General features: G+C 35.6%; 2 protein-coding genes and 1 pseudogene across 3 annotated transcripts; 1 reads left to right on the plus strand and 2 right to left on the minus strand.

Annotated features, from left to right (window-relative positions):
• The first annotated feature begins 779 nt into the window (after positions 1–779).
• LOC120140046 lies at positions 780–6632 on the plus strand (annotated as a pseudogene).
• On the minus strand, positions 5308–9545 carry LOC120140044 (L-Ala-D/L-amino acid epimerase-like). 2 transcript variants are annotated; one of them, XM_039155105.1, is made up of 7 exons: positions 9084–9545; positions 8126–8236; positions 7838–8054; positions 7289–7622; positions 7075–7136; positions 6909–6981; positions 5308–5320 (listed from the first exon to the last, which is right to left on the minus strand). In XM_039155105.1, coding segments are annotated over exons 1-7 (1245 nt in total). In that variant the 5' UTR covers positions 9531–9545; the 3' UTR covers positions 5308–5319. The 2 variants fall into 2 exon arrangements, with proteins under 2 accessions (XP_039011036.1, XP_039011035.1); XM_039155104.1 differs by lacking the exon at positions 5308–5320 and having other exon boundaries at positions 6905–6981.
• Positions 9546–11234: 1689 nt separating this feature from the next.
• On the minus strand, positions 11235–12711 carry LOC120140049 (guanine nucleotide-binding protein subunit beta-like protein). The gene is made up of 2 exons (XM_039155109.1): positions 11754–12711; positions 11235–11428 (listed from the first exon to the last, which is right to left on the minus strand). Exons 1-2 carry the CDS (start codon positions 12630–12632, stop codon positions 11327–11329), a joined length of 981 nt encoding a protein of 326 aa, XP_039011040.1. The 5' UTR covers positions 12633–12711; the 3' UTR covers positions 11235–11326.
• Positions 12712–15202: the final 2491 nt, after the last annotated feature.

Here is a 15202-nt window from a genome sequence, read left to right on the forward strand (position 1 = left end):
TCATCGAACATTCTATTCATCTACACATCTACTTATTATAAATGTGAAATTAATTGTACAATTGATTTGACAAGTCTTGTGTAACCAAGTTCAAGTTCACACTTGACGTACTCAAGTTTCATGGTAGTACTCTGCGTACTTAAAACATGAAGCCATGGGTACATTTTCTGATAATTCAGAACTTTTCAGGGCGAATGTTAACTTTAAAATATGATTTTTTTAATTAATTTTTTATTTTATTTTATTGATAATATTCATCATGATATTTTATTTATAGTTACTTCATCTAATAATTTTATATTATTAATATATGTGTCAATTTTAAAGAATAATTCTAAATTCGTACATGCATAAAACTTGAAAACATTTCCATCATGTTAAAATTCTTATATGTATACAACAATATTCCGACTCTATTGTATGAAATTTTTGTAGTAGTTACCACATATCAATGATGAGCAAGTTGCAAGACCAAGTTACTCAAAATTTTGTATATCAGAATGCATCGAATATAAAAAGAAATATTATCTTTTTTAAAAATTTTAAATTTAAATATTTACGTCTGTAGGTGTACGTATCATTAATTAGTTAACAAATTTATAAACATATACCACATTCATTACAAATTATTAAAAAATAAATCTGTACGAGAATTGAAAAGAAAAGAAGAAAGAAGTAAAAATCCGCAAGATATTACTAAATACTAAGAAAAATATTGGCGAGAAAATGAACTAGCCGTTGGGATCTAATTTTCAAATCGATTGGTTCGCTGTCCCGTCTCTCTTCAGTGGCATCTCATTTTTCCCATTAGACAAAGTTTCAAACCCTAATCTATCTTCTCTTCTATTTGTCTGCTCCTTTCCACTCTTCTGTCACTGGCTGTACTCTCAAATAATCTTTTGATCAGATCCAGAAATTTGAGTAAGCTTGTCAACTTTCTTAGAGACAGATTTTCTTTCTGTTTGTTTTGGGTAAGATTTGAGTTGGATATGGAAAACCATTGAAGGAAGTAAACTTTCCTTTTACGAAATTACTGATACCCAGTACGTAAATACTGAATTAAGTTCAAATTATCAGAAAATGAAGCATTTTCAGATAATTAAAGGAAACTTTTTATGTTAGCAAATGTGTGATTCCTTTTTTAAAAAAATTTAATTCTCTAGAAAAACTTCAGAATCCACCTTTGGGATTTAGTTGATTTTGTTTCTGATATGCTAAAATGAGTGACCTCTTTAATTTTCGTATTATTTCCTATTTTTCTTTTTTTTTCAACTGATTTATACAAAAGGAGTGATAGTTTTTCCTCCTTTTTCTATTTTAATATCTAATTTTTGGAGTTTAGATCAAACTTGAATCTATAGGTTTTTTCAGTGTGTTGACTTTTGATTTTAGATTTCTCCATAGTTGTTTATAATATGCTAATTGTTTCTATTTCTATTGAATTTTGCAGTTTTTTCAGATAATTAAAGGAAACTTTTTATGTTAGCAAATGTGTGATTCCTTTTTTTTTTAAATTTAATTCTCTAGAAAAACTTCAGAATCCACCTTTGGGATTTAGTTGATTTTGTTTCTGATATGCTAAAATGAGTGACCTCTTTAATTTTCGTATTATTTCCTATTTTTCTTTTTTTTTCAACTGATTTATACAAAAGGAGTGATAGTTTTTCCTCCTTTTTCTTTTTTAATATCTAATTTTTGGAGTTTAGATCAAACTTGAATCTATAGGTTTTTTCAGTGTGTTGACTTTTGATTTTAGATTTCTCCATAGTTGTTTATAATATGCTAATTATTTCTATTTCTATTGAATTTTGCAGTTAAGATTTGAATCGATTTCCTTTGGCCCGGGAGGTGAGAGGGTTGACTGCATTTCTTTGGTCTTTCGGTCTTTCTGATTTTCAAAGACACAAAGGAATTAAGAAAAAAAAGGAAAAAAAAAAGATGACAGTTAGAACTCCAGGAACCCCAGCCAGGAAGATAGACAGGACACCAGTAACCCCTGGAGGCCCGAAATCGATGGAAGAGAAGATTGTAGTTACTGTAAGGTTGAGACCAGTAAGTAAAAGGGAGCAACTGGCCAAAGATCAAGTAGCATGGGATTGTGTAGATGAATACACCATTGTTTCTAAGCATCCTTCTCAAGAACGCACAGCTCAGCCCCCTTCTTTCACATTTGGTAACTTAACTACAAGCTTGTTATTAAGTTGGTTCATGCTTCATGGTAACTTTATGTTTGATGTTTTTGTATTTTGTTTGCTCAGATAAAGTTTTTTGACCTTCATGCTTAAATGAAACTGTGTATGGTGGAGTGAAGAGTGTAGCCTTGTCTGCTTTGGGAGGCATAAATGGTACTAAGTTGTGTTTTCTGTTCTATCGTTTTTATTTGGGAAGCCTGTCCATTAGTCTTTTGTTCCCTTTACTGAACACTTCAATTATTTAATTTCTGGCACAGCTACTATATTTGCATATGGTCAAACCAGCAGTGGGAAGACATAAAACATAAAACATTGCATTGAAATAACTGAGAAGGCTGTAAATGATATATACCACTATATAATGAATGTGAGACTGAACTTCCCTTGGTTGAACTAATTGTTCTTGATACCTATAATTTGCTTTGCATTTATATGAGTAGTTTGGTGCTTTAACATAAAACATTGCATTGAAATGGCCGTGATTTTTCGTAATCAATTTATTTTTTACTTTGAATTTTGCAGACACCAGAGAGATTTTACTATTAAAATTTCAGGATTAGAAATTTATAATGAGAATGTTAGGGACCTGCTAAATTCAGAATCCGGCCGCAATCTCAACCTTCTTGATGACCCGGAGGTAATGCCTCTCTTTTGTTAACGTCCTCTATCTTTCCTCTACTAGAACTTTAAGTTTTAAGCTGTGCCCGCAGAAAGTTACTGTGGTTGAGAAGTTGGTGGAAGAAACAGTTAGTGACGATCACCATCTAAGGCACCTAATTAGCATTTGTGAAAGTAACTAAAGATGCTGTTGCTTTGACAAAGTGAAAATTTTCCATCCTCTTCTAAATGTGAAGCTAATCATTTTACCGGCATTTTGCAGCCTAAAGGCAAGTTGGTGAAACTGCCTTAAATGATACTAGCTCGAGGTCACACCAAATAATAAAGCTGGTAAGAATGGTGATTTCCGTTGGCTACCTTTAATATACGCAATGCCCTAAGGAAGCTAACTCATAAATTTGTTTGGATAATAATGCAGACAATTCAAAGTACTCTGTGTGAAAATTCTGATTGTGTGAGATCATTTGTTGCAAGCCTGGTAAGAACGATTTATCCCTTCTCTGGTAAAATGAGAAATTTTAGCTTAGAACCACACTTGTTTTGGTAGTTATTAGATAGAAGTCAAGGTTGAGGTTTCACTTGACCACTCCCATCTTATCTAAGTATACCCAAAAAAGATGTATACATTCTTGCTCCCGATGACAAACTGTTCGGAGTAACACTTGCAGAACTTTGTGGATCTAGCTGGAAGTGAAAGAGCTTCACAAACGCATGCTGATGGAAGGCTCAGGGAAGGCTGTCATATTAACCTCAGTTTGATGACTTTATCATAATATTTCTCGACATTTGCCCCTTCATCTGGTCTAAAACTTTGTACTCTGCAATGGTTTCTTCTTGTGATGAATGCAAGAAGAATAAGGCAATGAAGAAAAAGGAAATGCATATTGTAATTTTTTATTGTCAATTAGAATAGCGCTTCAACCTATCTTGCACAGAAGGGAACTTTTCTTTTTGACGAAAATCTTATGAAACTACATTAACTTCTCTAAATGTTTCCTGTTCTATACTTGGTTGTATAATCAGTACTTCGATAAAGTTAGATGCAAATTCTCATCTTCTTAAGCTATTCTTATTGTCAAAAATTATGCAGATCTACAACTTAAATATACTCTTAAGTCTTCTCTAGACTGAACAGTTAAATTTTCATTTTACATTCATGATTGAATTGTCCCTTCTGTTAATGAAAATTTTCTCTTTTCAGTGTTGGAAAAAGAAGTGGTCATATACCATATGGAGACTCGAAGCTTACTCGTATTTTGCAGCATTCACTTGGTGGAAATGCACGTACTGCCATCATTTGCACTTTGAGTCCAGCACAAAGTCATTTTGAACAATCTCGTAATACTCTCTTCTTTGCCACCCGGGCAAAGGAAGTTACAAATAATGCGCAAGTCAATATGGTACTCATTTTTTCTTTGTGCTTAATGAGATTTACGTGGATTTCCAAATGCATGAACGTTGAAGTGAATTGACAAGATTACATTTTTCTCTTTTTATGAAAGGTTGTTTCAAATAAACAGCTAGTCAAACATCTGCAGAAAGAAGTAGCCAGGCTAGAAGCAGAACTTCGAACCCCTGATCTATATAGGGAGAAAGACTTCAAAATACAACAGGTAATAAGCTATTTGAAATAATTTTATATTGCAAATGAAACTGAAACCATAATCACATTTTCTGTATTTGCTTTGTAGATGGAAATGGATATTGAACAACTGAAGCGCCAAAGAGATCTTGCACAATTCCAAGTGGATGAGTTACGCAAAAAACTTCAGGAGCAGCAGCAGGTTTTCTTCTATATCCCCTTGTTTCATTTCTTTCTCTCTTCTTTTTGATTAATTTCAAATAACTGTTTATTGTTTGTTTAATATATCTATTCAGACCTCAAACCCAATTGAGTTGCCACATCCATCAGTGAAGAAGTGTCTTTCTTATTCTGATGTGTTGTCTCCGAAACTTGAAGGGAAGGAACTAAGCCATAATGATAAATCGAGGAAAACATTGTTAAGGCAGTCTATGAGGCAATCATCAACTGCCCCTTTCACACTTATGCATGAAATTCGTAAACTTGTAACACCTCCAAGAACAGCTTGGAGAAGAAGCAAACCGAGCTCTGGAAGTACTCCAAAAAGAGGTGGCTTATCATAGACTAGGTAATCAAGATGCAGCTGTGACAATTGCCAAGCTGCAGGCAGAAATAAGGGAGATGTGTGCTGTCGGGTCTATTAAAAAGGAGATTGAAGTTGGAACTGGTATAGCTCCTAACAAAAGTATCAGTGCTAACCTCAAGGAAGAGATAACAAGACTTCATTTACAAGGTAGCACAATAGCTAACCTTGAGGAGCAATTAGAAAATGTTCAGAAGTAAATAGACAAATTGGTCATGTCTCTTCCAAGCAGTAATCAGGAATCCAAATATGAAGCAACCTCCAAAACTAAGAATCAGTCTATAAAGAAGAATTTGCTTCCTTTATCTTCAAGTAATGTTATAAACCAGAAAAAAATTATAAAATCTCCATGCTCGCCTCTATCAACCTCTCAGCAAATTATGGAGACTGATAATGAAGAAAACAGAGCACCAGAGGATGGTGACATTGTCTCCAAGGAGACACTCCCGGAGTCCGAGAAAGGAACACCTGCTAAGAGTGAACAGGTTGGAGATGTCTCTTCAAAGGAAGGCACGCCTCCAGGATATAGACGTTCAAGTTCAGTTAACATGAAGAAAATGCAGAAGATGTTTCAGAATGCAGCTGAAGAGAACGTAAGAAGCATAAGAGCATATGTAACTGAACTGAAAGAGCGTGTTGCTAAACTGCAATACCAGAAGCATCTACTTGTTTGTCAGGTAAAATAATTGCTTTTTCCCCTTTCTACATGTTGTATCTTACATTCTTCTCTCTTTTTCTTTTTCCCGTTTATGGAGAATTTACTTAATTTTGAACTTGTTTTTAGGTGCTTGAACTGGAAGCAAACGAAGCGGCTGGACAGAATTTAGAGGATGACAAGAGTGCGATTGAACCAGAGGAACCCCAAGTTCCATGGCATGTAACCTTCAGGGAACAAAGGCAACACATTATTGAGTTATGGGACGCCTGCTATGTCTCCATCATCCATAGGACACAGTTTTAATTGTTATTCAGGGAAGACCCTGCCGACCAAATATACATGGAAGTGGAGCTCAGGCGCTTAAATTGGATGCAGAACCATTTTGCAGAACTTGGAAATGCAAGCCCAGCTCTAGTAGGAGATGAGTGTGCTGTGTCCTTGTCATCAAGGTTTTCCCTCTCAACTACACAAATCTTGTTGCTTTCAGTTGATTCTGTTAGCTTATCCCTGCTTGAAATTTCTTTGTTAGCATTAGAGCCCTGAAGCGTGAAAAGGAATTCCTCGCAAAGAGGTTGACCTTGCGTTTGAGTGCGGAGAGAGATGCATTATACATTAAATGGAATGTACCACTGGTCCGGAAGCAGAGGAGGCTGCAATTCATAAACAAGCTCTGGACAGATCCTCATGATGCCAAAAACATTGAGGATAGTGCTCAAATAGTGGCAAAACTTGTAGGGTTCAGTGAAGGTGGTAACATGTCAAGGGAGATGTTTGAGCTCAATTTTGCATTTCCGGCTGATAAGAGCCCTTGGATGGTGGGGTGAAATCAAATTTCAAACCTTTTAAATTTGTAAGTTCTTCCCCCATTCTATACATATACGTATATGAATTTTGAGAGGCATTTCTCCAAATATTCTATTTTTTGACGGTGTGACAAATCGAGCACACTGTCACTGATGATTGTTTGAGGTATTCTTTGTTCGTATTTCAATAAAGGAATAAATTCAATCTACCTCCAGTCGAGCACAAATCATAGTCAACTTTCATTTACTAGTATTGTTTCAATTTTTATTTATCATTAACACACTATAAATAAAATGCATTTTTAAATTATCTTATATTCAATCAACCAAATCGAAAAATCTTACATTCTCCTACCCGAATGCTCCCCGAATTATTATTGAAGCTTCCCTTACAGATATGAATACCCTGCTACTTGATCTTTGGCCAGTTGCTCCCTTTTACAACAAATTATGTGGTAAACTAGAGGCTTACCATGCTACATTTTCCCAGTGAAGGTAACTACCATGGCCTGTAGCATCTGTGAACTTGTAAACAGCTCCAAGAACTAGCCACAAAAAATCAAACATGGTCAAATGTCGAATTTTGTATCATAAAACCAGACGAACCAAAGGTCGAATTAAGAAGTAAAATATAATACCTTCATATCCGTCAAGAACTGGATCCTCAGCCAGCAGAAGGGGAGTATCCAAGTCAACAAATCTGCACAGCATATCTTCAAGTTAGAATTTGAAACAACTACATTGAACTTATAACACAGAAGAAAAGTCACATTTATGACAGTCCACATATACATGAGCGAGCTATGGTTGAACAGTTGTACTCATTTCTTTAACAAGAAATTAGATACTCACTTGAAACATCCAAGGCCGGCAGCAAGATGGCCTGCAAAGCCCATGGCCAACCTGGTTTCAACCATACCGCCAATCATGAGGTCTAGGCTTGATGCCCTGGCCAAGTCTATGATTTCAAGAGAACCAACTACTCCAACTTTAGCAAGCTTAATGTTAACAACATCTGCAAGTTCTCCCTGCACTATTTTCTCAACATCAGCTAAGTTTCGACAGCTCTCATCTGCAGCAACAGATACCCCATATTTGCTTTTCGCGAAATGACTAACACAACCGAGACCTTCCCAATCATCTCTATGAACTGGCTGTTCAAAAAGAACAGGAGTCACTCCCATTTCTGCCATGAAAAGAAAAGGAAAAGGCTTAAGATTTATAAAAACGAAATTGAAGATACAAAAAACCTACTGAAATGTTGTTCATGATAGAGAATGTTACAAATATCTAAATTTCAGATCATTCAAAAACAAATAACTTGTTGGTTTGTGCTTGTTTTGCCATAGCTAGTACGCATGTTGCAGAATCTTAACTTTTTTTCTTTTATACATTCCGTACCATGTAATTTTTTAAGAACTTTAATAGCCTCCTCAGGTCTATATCCCTCATTAGCATCCAGAATGAATGAACAATCAGGGTGGGCAGCACGTATTGCGTGTAAAACATCAATGTCAGCTTTCAGGTTCTTTCCCACCTTAAGCTTCAAAGTTTTGAATCCTTGTCTGTGATACTTTGAAGCTAATGCAGCAGCTTCGGCTGGGGAAACAATAGGAATCTGCAAACATAGAAGGCTGAACTGACAATTCTGGAAGTAAACTGAAAATGATGAAGGGAGAGAAACTGAACTGTTATATCTGTGGTTATTGTATTTGAAGCTCCACCAAATAGTCTCCATAGAGGTACACCAATGCTCTTAGCAACTGCATCGATCAATGCCATCTCAACTCCTGCCCTAACCTTCAGTTGCAAGAACAGTCTAATGAAACACAGAAAACCCTCCTATTACGAGAATTATAAAAATGAAGCAGAATAAAGAACCATAATCTTCCAGTAGACCGTAATTTGGACATGCATTTGTCCGACTAAACTCATCCCAACCTTCAATTGTTTGAACAGTATGAGAGATACTAAACCGTCTAGGCAGAGGAAACTAAGAAATGAACTGAGATATAACATGTCCGTGTTCATAGACCTCAGCTTTAAACGCGATAATGGCCAAGGAGGGGAGGAGAAAGCCTCCTATGCATAAGACTTTAATGAAGAAGCTGAAATTCAAAATGTGTATGTTTGACAACTGCATATGCTCGCTCTTACTCTCTTTCTCGTATCATTTCCCGAACTTTATATTGCAAGAACAATCGAACAGGGGAAGAACCCTCTCACATGCAAGAACTAAAAGCACATATGTTTCAGATGTTTAGACGCAATTTGCAACCATACACTATCTTACTTCCCCCATTTTCCTTTCCCTTTCTGATTCATTCAGCCAAAATGTGAATTCCAAATCCTAGGGACGAATGTAAGATTTTATGCTAGAGGAGGGGCGAACTTATAAGATATTACGGAGTACAAAATCAGATTATCAATAGAAAATACAAAGAAAATATATTATAATTTGAATCGGTCACCCTGGGTCCATCCCTGGTGAGACCAACTTCTACATAAAATGCATCCATAGTTCAATTGCTAAACAAAGAATTTATCTAAGTCGTTTATAAGAACATTGTATGAACATATAATGAATCATTACTAGTACAAATACCCGCTGAGTCGAAAAAGAAAAGAACAGAGAATATAATCTCACTGAAGCAAACTGATGTCCAGGCAAAAGATCAGAAACCTCCCCAAGTACTGCCCCAAGGGTCATGAAAGAGCAACTCTTGAGCATCTCACAGGCCTCCTTGGCTTTAACCATGGCAGTAGGTTGATCCTCTGCCGTAACAAAGGGCAGAATCGGAGCCTCACCCCAACCAACACATCCATCTTTCAGCTCAATCTTGATGGCCACGTTCTCCACCTTATCAAGCCTAGAAGTGGCTATGGTGAAAGGAGAAATCAAAGGTACATTGAGTGGTCTGTTCTCAGCTTTATGAACTTCCACCGTGAAAGTTTCCAACAAATTCTTGAACCCAGAATTTGTTGTAGAAGAAGGAACCGGGACTTGCATTGAATTCTTGACATAGGGATTGAAAATGGGAAGCTGGAATTTGAGGGGTTTAGGGAAAAAAGAAATGGCCGATTGAGAGAACATTTGATGGGTTTTGTTCTGAGAGAGCTTGATTGGTTCGAGGAAGTGATGTGAAGAGCAGTTGCCATAACCATAGCTTATGATTCTTGGGTTCCAAAGGGTTTTGTTTAGTTGAAATTATTTTATATTCAACGTGTCAGTTTCCGTTCTGGTGGCATTTTGGATGGTTTCGGCGGTGGTAGCCGGCCACCTTATTTATTTATCTGGATAAAGTTCAAACGTGATGAATAAATTTTGTTAAAATAACTTTTTAGATAATAATTTTTAATTTTATTATAAAATGTGTATTGTATCATTATTATCTTAATCAATATATTTAGGGGTGTAAATAAATAGAACGTTCGACGAATAATTTTTTTATATTCGTTTGTTAAACTAAATAAGTGAATATAAACAAAATTTTTATGTTTATTTAATAAATGAACAAACACGAATATAGATGTCTGTTTCGTTTATGAGCTAGTTTATCAATTCGTTCGTTTATATTAATGATCAAGCTCGTTTACTTTTTATTTTGTTTACAGTTTAAATACAGGTGAATGAAGGGACTAAACTGAACACGAGCTAAAATTTGAAGTTTAAACTATGAAACTTAAAGAGCTTAAGCACTAGTGTTATAGTTTCTCCATTTTTTAGCTTGCACATATAAACAAACACTAACAAACATGTTTAAAAACAAATAAATGAACATGAATATGATATTAAAAATTTAAACGAACACGAATTTAACATAAACATCTTTAAAAATAAATCGAACATAAGCACAAACTTATTCATTCAAACTTGGTTCATTTACACCCCCACTCAACTTCAAACACTAAAGTAACAGACACAAACACCTTTAAAAACAAATAAATGAACACAAATATGATATTAAAAATTTAAACGAACATTGAACATAAACATCTTTAAAAATAAATCGAACACAAGCACAAACTTATTCATTCAAACTTGGTTCATTTACACCCCACGAAAAGCTCGCAGCTTAAAATTGTCGAATTTGACTCAAAATTGAAATAAAAAATTAAAATTCAACTCGAACTCAAAAAAACTTAAACTCAAAACATTTTAAAACTTAGCTCAATTGAAGCTCAAACTTGAGCACAATTCAAGCTAGAACTCAAGCTTAAATCTTAAATACATAAAATTTTTTATTGTTTTTCTAAATAATATATAAATATTAATGTTATTGATAATTTAATTTAAAAACAAATAAGATAGTATATATTTTTTGAATTACTCACGAGTTTTTTAAGTCAAGTATTAAGTAACTCACAAGCTCAAGTACTCTGTTTCGACCCATTAAGAACTCGAGTCAAGTTCAAGCTTGATTTCAAGCTTGAATCAAATTGAGTCAATTCAAATAGTAATTGAATTTTAACCTTATCAAACTCGAGTAACTCATGATCTATTTCGTTTAAATGGCTCTAGTCATTAATTCCATTCACTTATATACCATCTATACAATAAATAAATTATTAAATTTTGCATTTAAATATATTGAATTATTCATCTTCTTCTTTTATCACCAAAATTATCTTCCAAACAACTAATCTTTATTAAAATAGTTAATAAATAAGATAACTTCTAAAGTACACTACAAAGATTAGATGATGACATTCGATTGATAAGAAACAAGAAGATGAATAGCATCACTTCCAAAATTTCTTTGTACCACAATTCAAAAGGACAGGGAAGGAACAGAGCTGGGATGAAACAGGCGAACGCCTCAATATCCAACCATAAATAAACCAAAGATACTTCAACATTTGAAACATAAACCTCTTTAAAACTCATATCTAATAACGCCCAATTCCCCAAACTCTGATTACACCATCAGTGTACCCACTAAACAAGGTGCTTCCATCGGCACTCCAGTTCAAGCTTGTGCAGTATATCACCTGCAATATCCCACCACATAACACTTCATTTTTTTTCTTTGCAATACAATGAAACATAACCCCTTCATTACCCTAATGGACAAGAAAGGATAGTTCTTATGTGTATGTTACAGTGTCCAACATAAAAGTTATACGATTAATAATCTTCTAGATAATAACATATGCAAGTTTTAAATGTTATCTGCCAATTCTAAAAAGTTATACAGTTGACAATAACTTAAGTTGCACCGGAGAATGTTTTGACTAAATTACAATCATAATAGTTATGTAATATAAAATTTTAGATTTCTAACTATAATATTATCCAATAAAAAAGCGTCATTACCTTCTTCTTGTTTCCGGTGTCAGAGATGTCAGATTTCTCAGCCTCAGTCTTAAGATCAACCTTCAAGTCCTCCACAATGCTCTTGCTCTCCAAATCCCAGATTTTGATACTCTGCTCGGTGGCAGCGCAGAGCCAGTACCTATTAGGACTAAAGCAAAGCGAGTGAATGATCGAACCAGCGTCAAGACTGTAAAGCTTCTTCCCTTCGGCCAAATCCCACAACAGAACCACTCCATCTTTTCCTCCACTGGCACACAAAGACCCATCAGGAGAAACAGCCACCGTATTCACATAACCGGAGTGTCCGGCCAATGTATTACGAAGCTTACAGTTGGTCAAGTTCCAGACTTTAACAGTTTTGTCCCACGAGGATGAAACAATGGTGGGTTGGAGAGTATTTGGGCTGAAACGAACACAGCTAACCCAATCGGTATGAGCGTCACCTTCTTGAATTGTGTATTTGCATTCTCCAAGTGTATTCCAAAGCTTGATAGTTCGATCACGAGAAGCCGAAACGATCTGACGATTGTCAATGGAAAAGGCAACAGAGAGAACATCTTTGGTGTGGCCGACGAAGCGACGAGTGGAGGTTCCGGCGGTTAAGTCCCAGAGACGAAGCTCACCATCCCAGGAACCGGAGAGAGCGAATTGAGAATCGGAAGAGAGGACAACATCTTGGACGAAGTGAGAGTGACCGGTGAGACGACGACGGGGGACGCCGTAGGTCTTTTCGTCCTTCGTTAAGTGCCAAAGGATGATGGATTTGTCGCGTGAGGATGTGACGATCATGTCGGAGTTGTCGATGGGAGTGGCGATGGCGGTGACCATGTCGGTGTGGGCGCGCATGGTACCGCGGAGAACCAGTCCTTCACCGGCCATTTTCCAAGGCGTTTTGGGAGGCGAATGCGGCTATTAGGGTTTTCAAGGGAAAATGTGAGGGGAGTATGACAGGAATATATAGTTCCGGTTTGTAGGGAATTAGGGCTTTGGAAATAAACTATACCATACACTCTCATATTTTCATTCTTTTTAATCCAAATGTATTTGTTGAAAATTTATGCACTCAAGTAGGGGTGTTCAAATTTCCGTTTTAATCAAATTAATCAATTGAATCGGATTTTTTTTTATTAATTAATTGATTAATTTTTTTTATTAATTAATCGATTAATTTTTTTATCCAGTCGATTAACAATTAAATATTTTATTTCAAACTTTGATTATCGATTAATTCGATTCGAAATCGGTTAATTAACTTTATTAATCAAAATATATTAAATATATTATTTATATATTACTTAGCCTTATGAGTGTTTAAACTTTAGTTTTTACCAAATTAACCGATCAAATTAATTAAAAATATTAAACATTTGATATATTAATATATATTATTTATACTTTATATTTTACCTAGATTTTTACTCTAATTTCATACGGTATTGATACCAGAAGAATAATTTTGAAACCAAAATCCAAAATCGTCATTTCAAGCTAAGAAATCACTTCTAATACCCCCAATAAACACTCATTTAAGGTTTTACTCTATTACTAAGGCTTATAGGAAATGTGTAGGGTCATATAACCTCATTTGCATGTTTAACAACACATTCATAAATTGGTATACTTGATACTCAAAACATTTAACATGCATTATACCAACAAATAAGGCATTAAAAGTTATGAAATACAGAAAACATCAATGGAAGTTCCTTGCTTAGTTTCCACCATTCCTTTCCTTACCCCTTGAACTAGAAGACTCTCATATTCATTTTATTAATCAAACAAACATTAAATGAATTGCAAACCAAATACAAACATAAGGGGAGTGTTATAATTAATTTATGTTAGGTATGACTCATAAATATACCGGTAAACAAAGAAAGTCTCGTAGTGGGGTTACGATTATGTGGGTTGGGGGTGCGAGGGCGCATCCCCGCGGTACGGTACATGGTTAATTTTGTAATTATGTACTAGGGTTTATTTATTTTAAATAGAGATGTAACCTAAACCTATGAGACATTGAATAAAACTTCTAGCGCCGCCTAGGCACCCAGGACGTAAGCACATTGCTGAACCTCGTTAAAATTCTTGTGTTCTTTCGTTTTCTTTACCCGATTATTCAACAATTGGTATCAGATGTCAGGAGAAAAATTCAAAGTTGCGAAATTCAATGGTTAGGGTAACTTCGGATTATGGTAAACAAGGGTGAAGGATCTGTTGGCGTAGCAAGGGATCCTGAAGGCTTTGCGACATACAAAGCCGACGTCGATGGATGAGGAAGATTAGGAAGAATTGTAGCAGAGAGCGGCAGGAACCATACGATTATGTTTGGCGGACGAGGTCATGTATCACGTCATGCATCTGTCGTCTCCAGATGAAATTTGGAAGAAGTTGGAAAGTCAGTTTATGTCTAAATCCTTAACGACTAAACTGTATCTAAAGTAGCGACTGTATGGGCTGAAGATGTAGGACGATCATGATTTGGCACAACACGTGAATGTATTCAATCAAATCGTTTCTGATTTGGCTCGGATTGATGTGAAAATTGAGGATGAAGACAAAGCGATGATTTTATTGTGTTCGTTGCCTCCCTCTTACGAACACATGGTGACTACTCTTACATATGGGAAAGCAAATATCAAAGTTGAGGAGATTACTACAGCCTTATTGTCTCACAACCAACAGAAGCAGAATGTAGGGGAAAGCTCTCAAGCTGATAGCTTATATGTCAAGGGTAATCGAGACCGTGGACGGAAGCTGAGAAGGCAGGGTCTGGGAAGCGGAATTTCATATCCAAATCTAGGGATAAGAAGACAATTCATTGTTACAAGTGCAAGGAGGCAGAATACATGAAGCGAGATTGTCCGAAGTTGAAAAATCAGACTGGTGAGAAGCGTGATGACTCATCCAAGTCTGTGAATGTGGTCGATGATGACAATTCTGATTGCAGTGAGGGTAATATACTCTCTATTTCAACGACTCAATTGACGGATGTTTGGATTCTTGATTCTGGATATTCTTATCACATCACGCCAAATAGGAAATGGTTTTTGACATATATGTCGGTTAATTCTGGTTCTGTTTATTTGGGTGATGATCGATGTTGCAATATTGTTGGTATTGGTGATGCCAGAATTAAGATGTATGATGGCTCTGTTTGAACGTTGAGTGGTGTTTGACATATCCCAAATTTGAAGAAGAATTTGATTTCTTTGGGCACTTTGCACAATAATGGTTTTATCCCTAAGGCTAATGAGGATAGGGAAATCATTCGGATTGTTAAAGGAGCTTTGACTGTGATGAAAGAAAAGATTACTGCAGGGAATATTTACAGATTGTTAGGGAGTACCGTTGTAGGTGGAGTTCATTCTGTTGAGTCTTGTGATGATACTACCAAACTGTAGTATATGCGTCTTGCTCATCTTAGTGAACGTGGTATGGCTGAATTACAT

Source organism: Hibiscus syriacus, unplaced genomic scaffold (genome assembly GCF_006381635.1).
Source record: "Hibiscus syriacus cultivar Baekdansim isolate YM2019G1 unplaced genomic scaffold, ASM638163v2 tig00110777_pilon, whole genome shotgun sequence".
Classification (NCBI taxonomy): Eukaryota; Viridiplantae; Streptophyta; class Magnoliopsida; order Malvales; family Malvaceae; genus Hibiscus; species Hibiscus syriacus.

Coding starts and splice junctions, on each gene's coding strand:
- LOC120140049 (XM_039155109.1), bottom strand. CDS start 12,632: ATGGCCGGTGAAGGACTGGTTCTCCGCGGTACCATGCGCGCCCACACC. Junction 11,429..11,753: donor ACACCGGAAACAAGAAGAAG/GTAATGACGCTT, acceptor GGGATATTGCAG/GTGATATACTGCACAAGCTT.
- LOC120140044 (XM_039155104.1), bottom strand. CDS start 9,530: ATGTTCTCTCAATCGGCCATTTCTTTTTTCCCTAAACCCCTCAAATTC. Junction 8,237..9,083: donor CTGGACATCAGTTTGCTTCA/GTGAGATTATAT, acceptor TTGCAACTGAAG/GTTAGGGCAGGAGTTGAGAT. Junction 6,982..7,074: donor AGTTCTTGACGGATATGAAG/GTATTATATTTT, acceptor TTTTGTGGCTAG/TTCTTGGAGCTGTTTACAAG.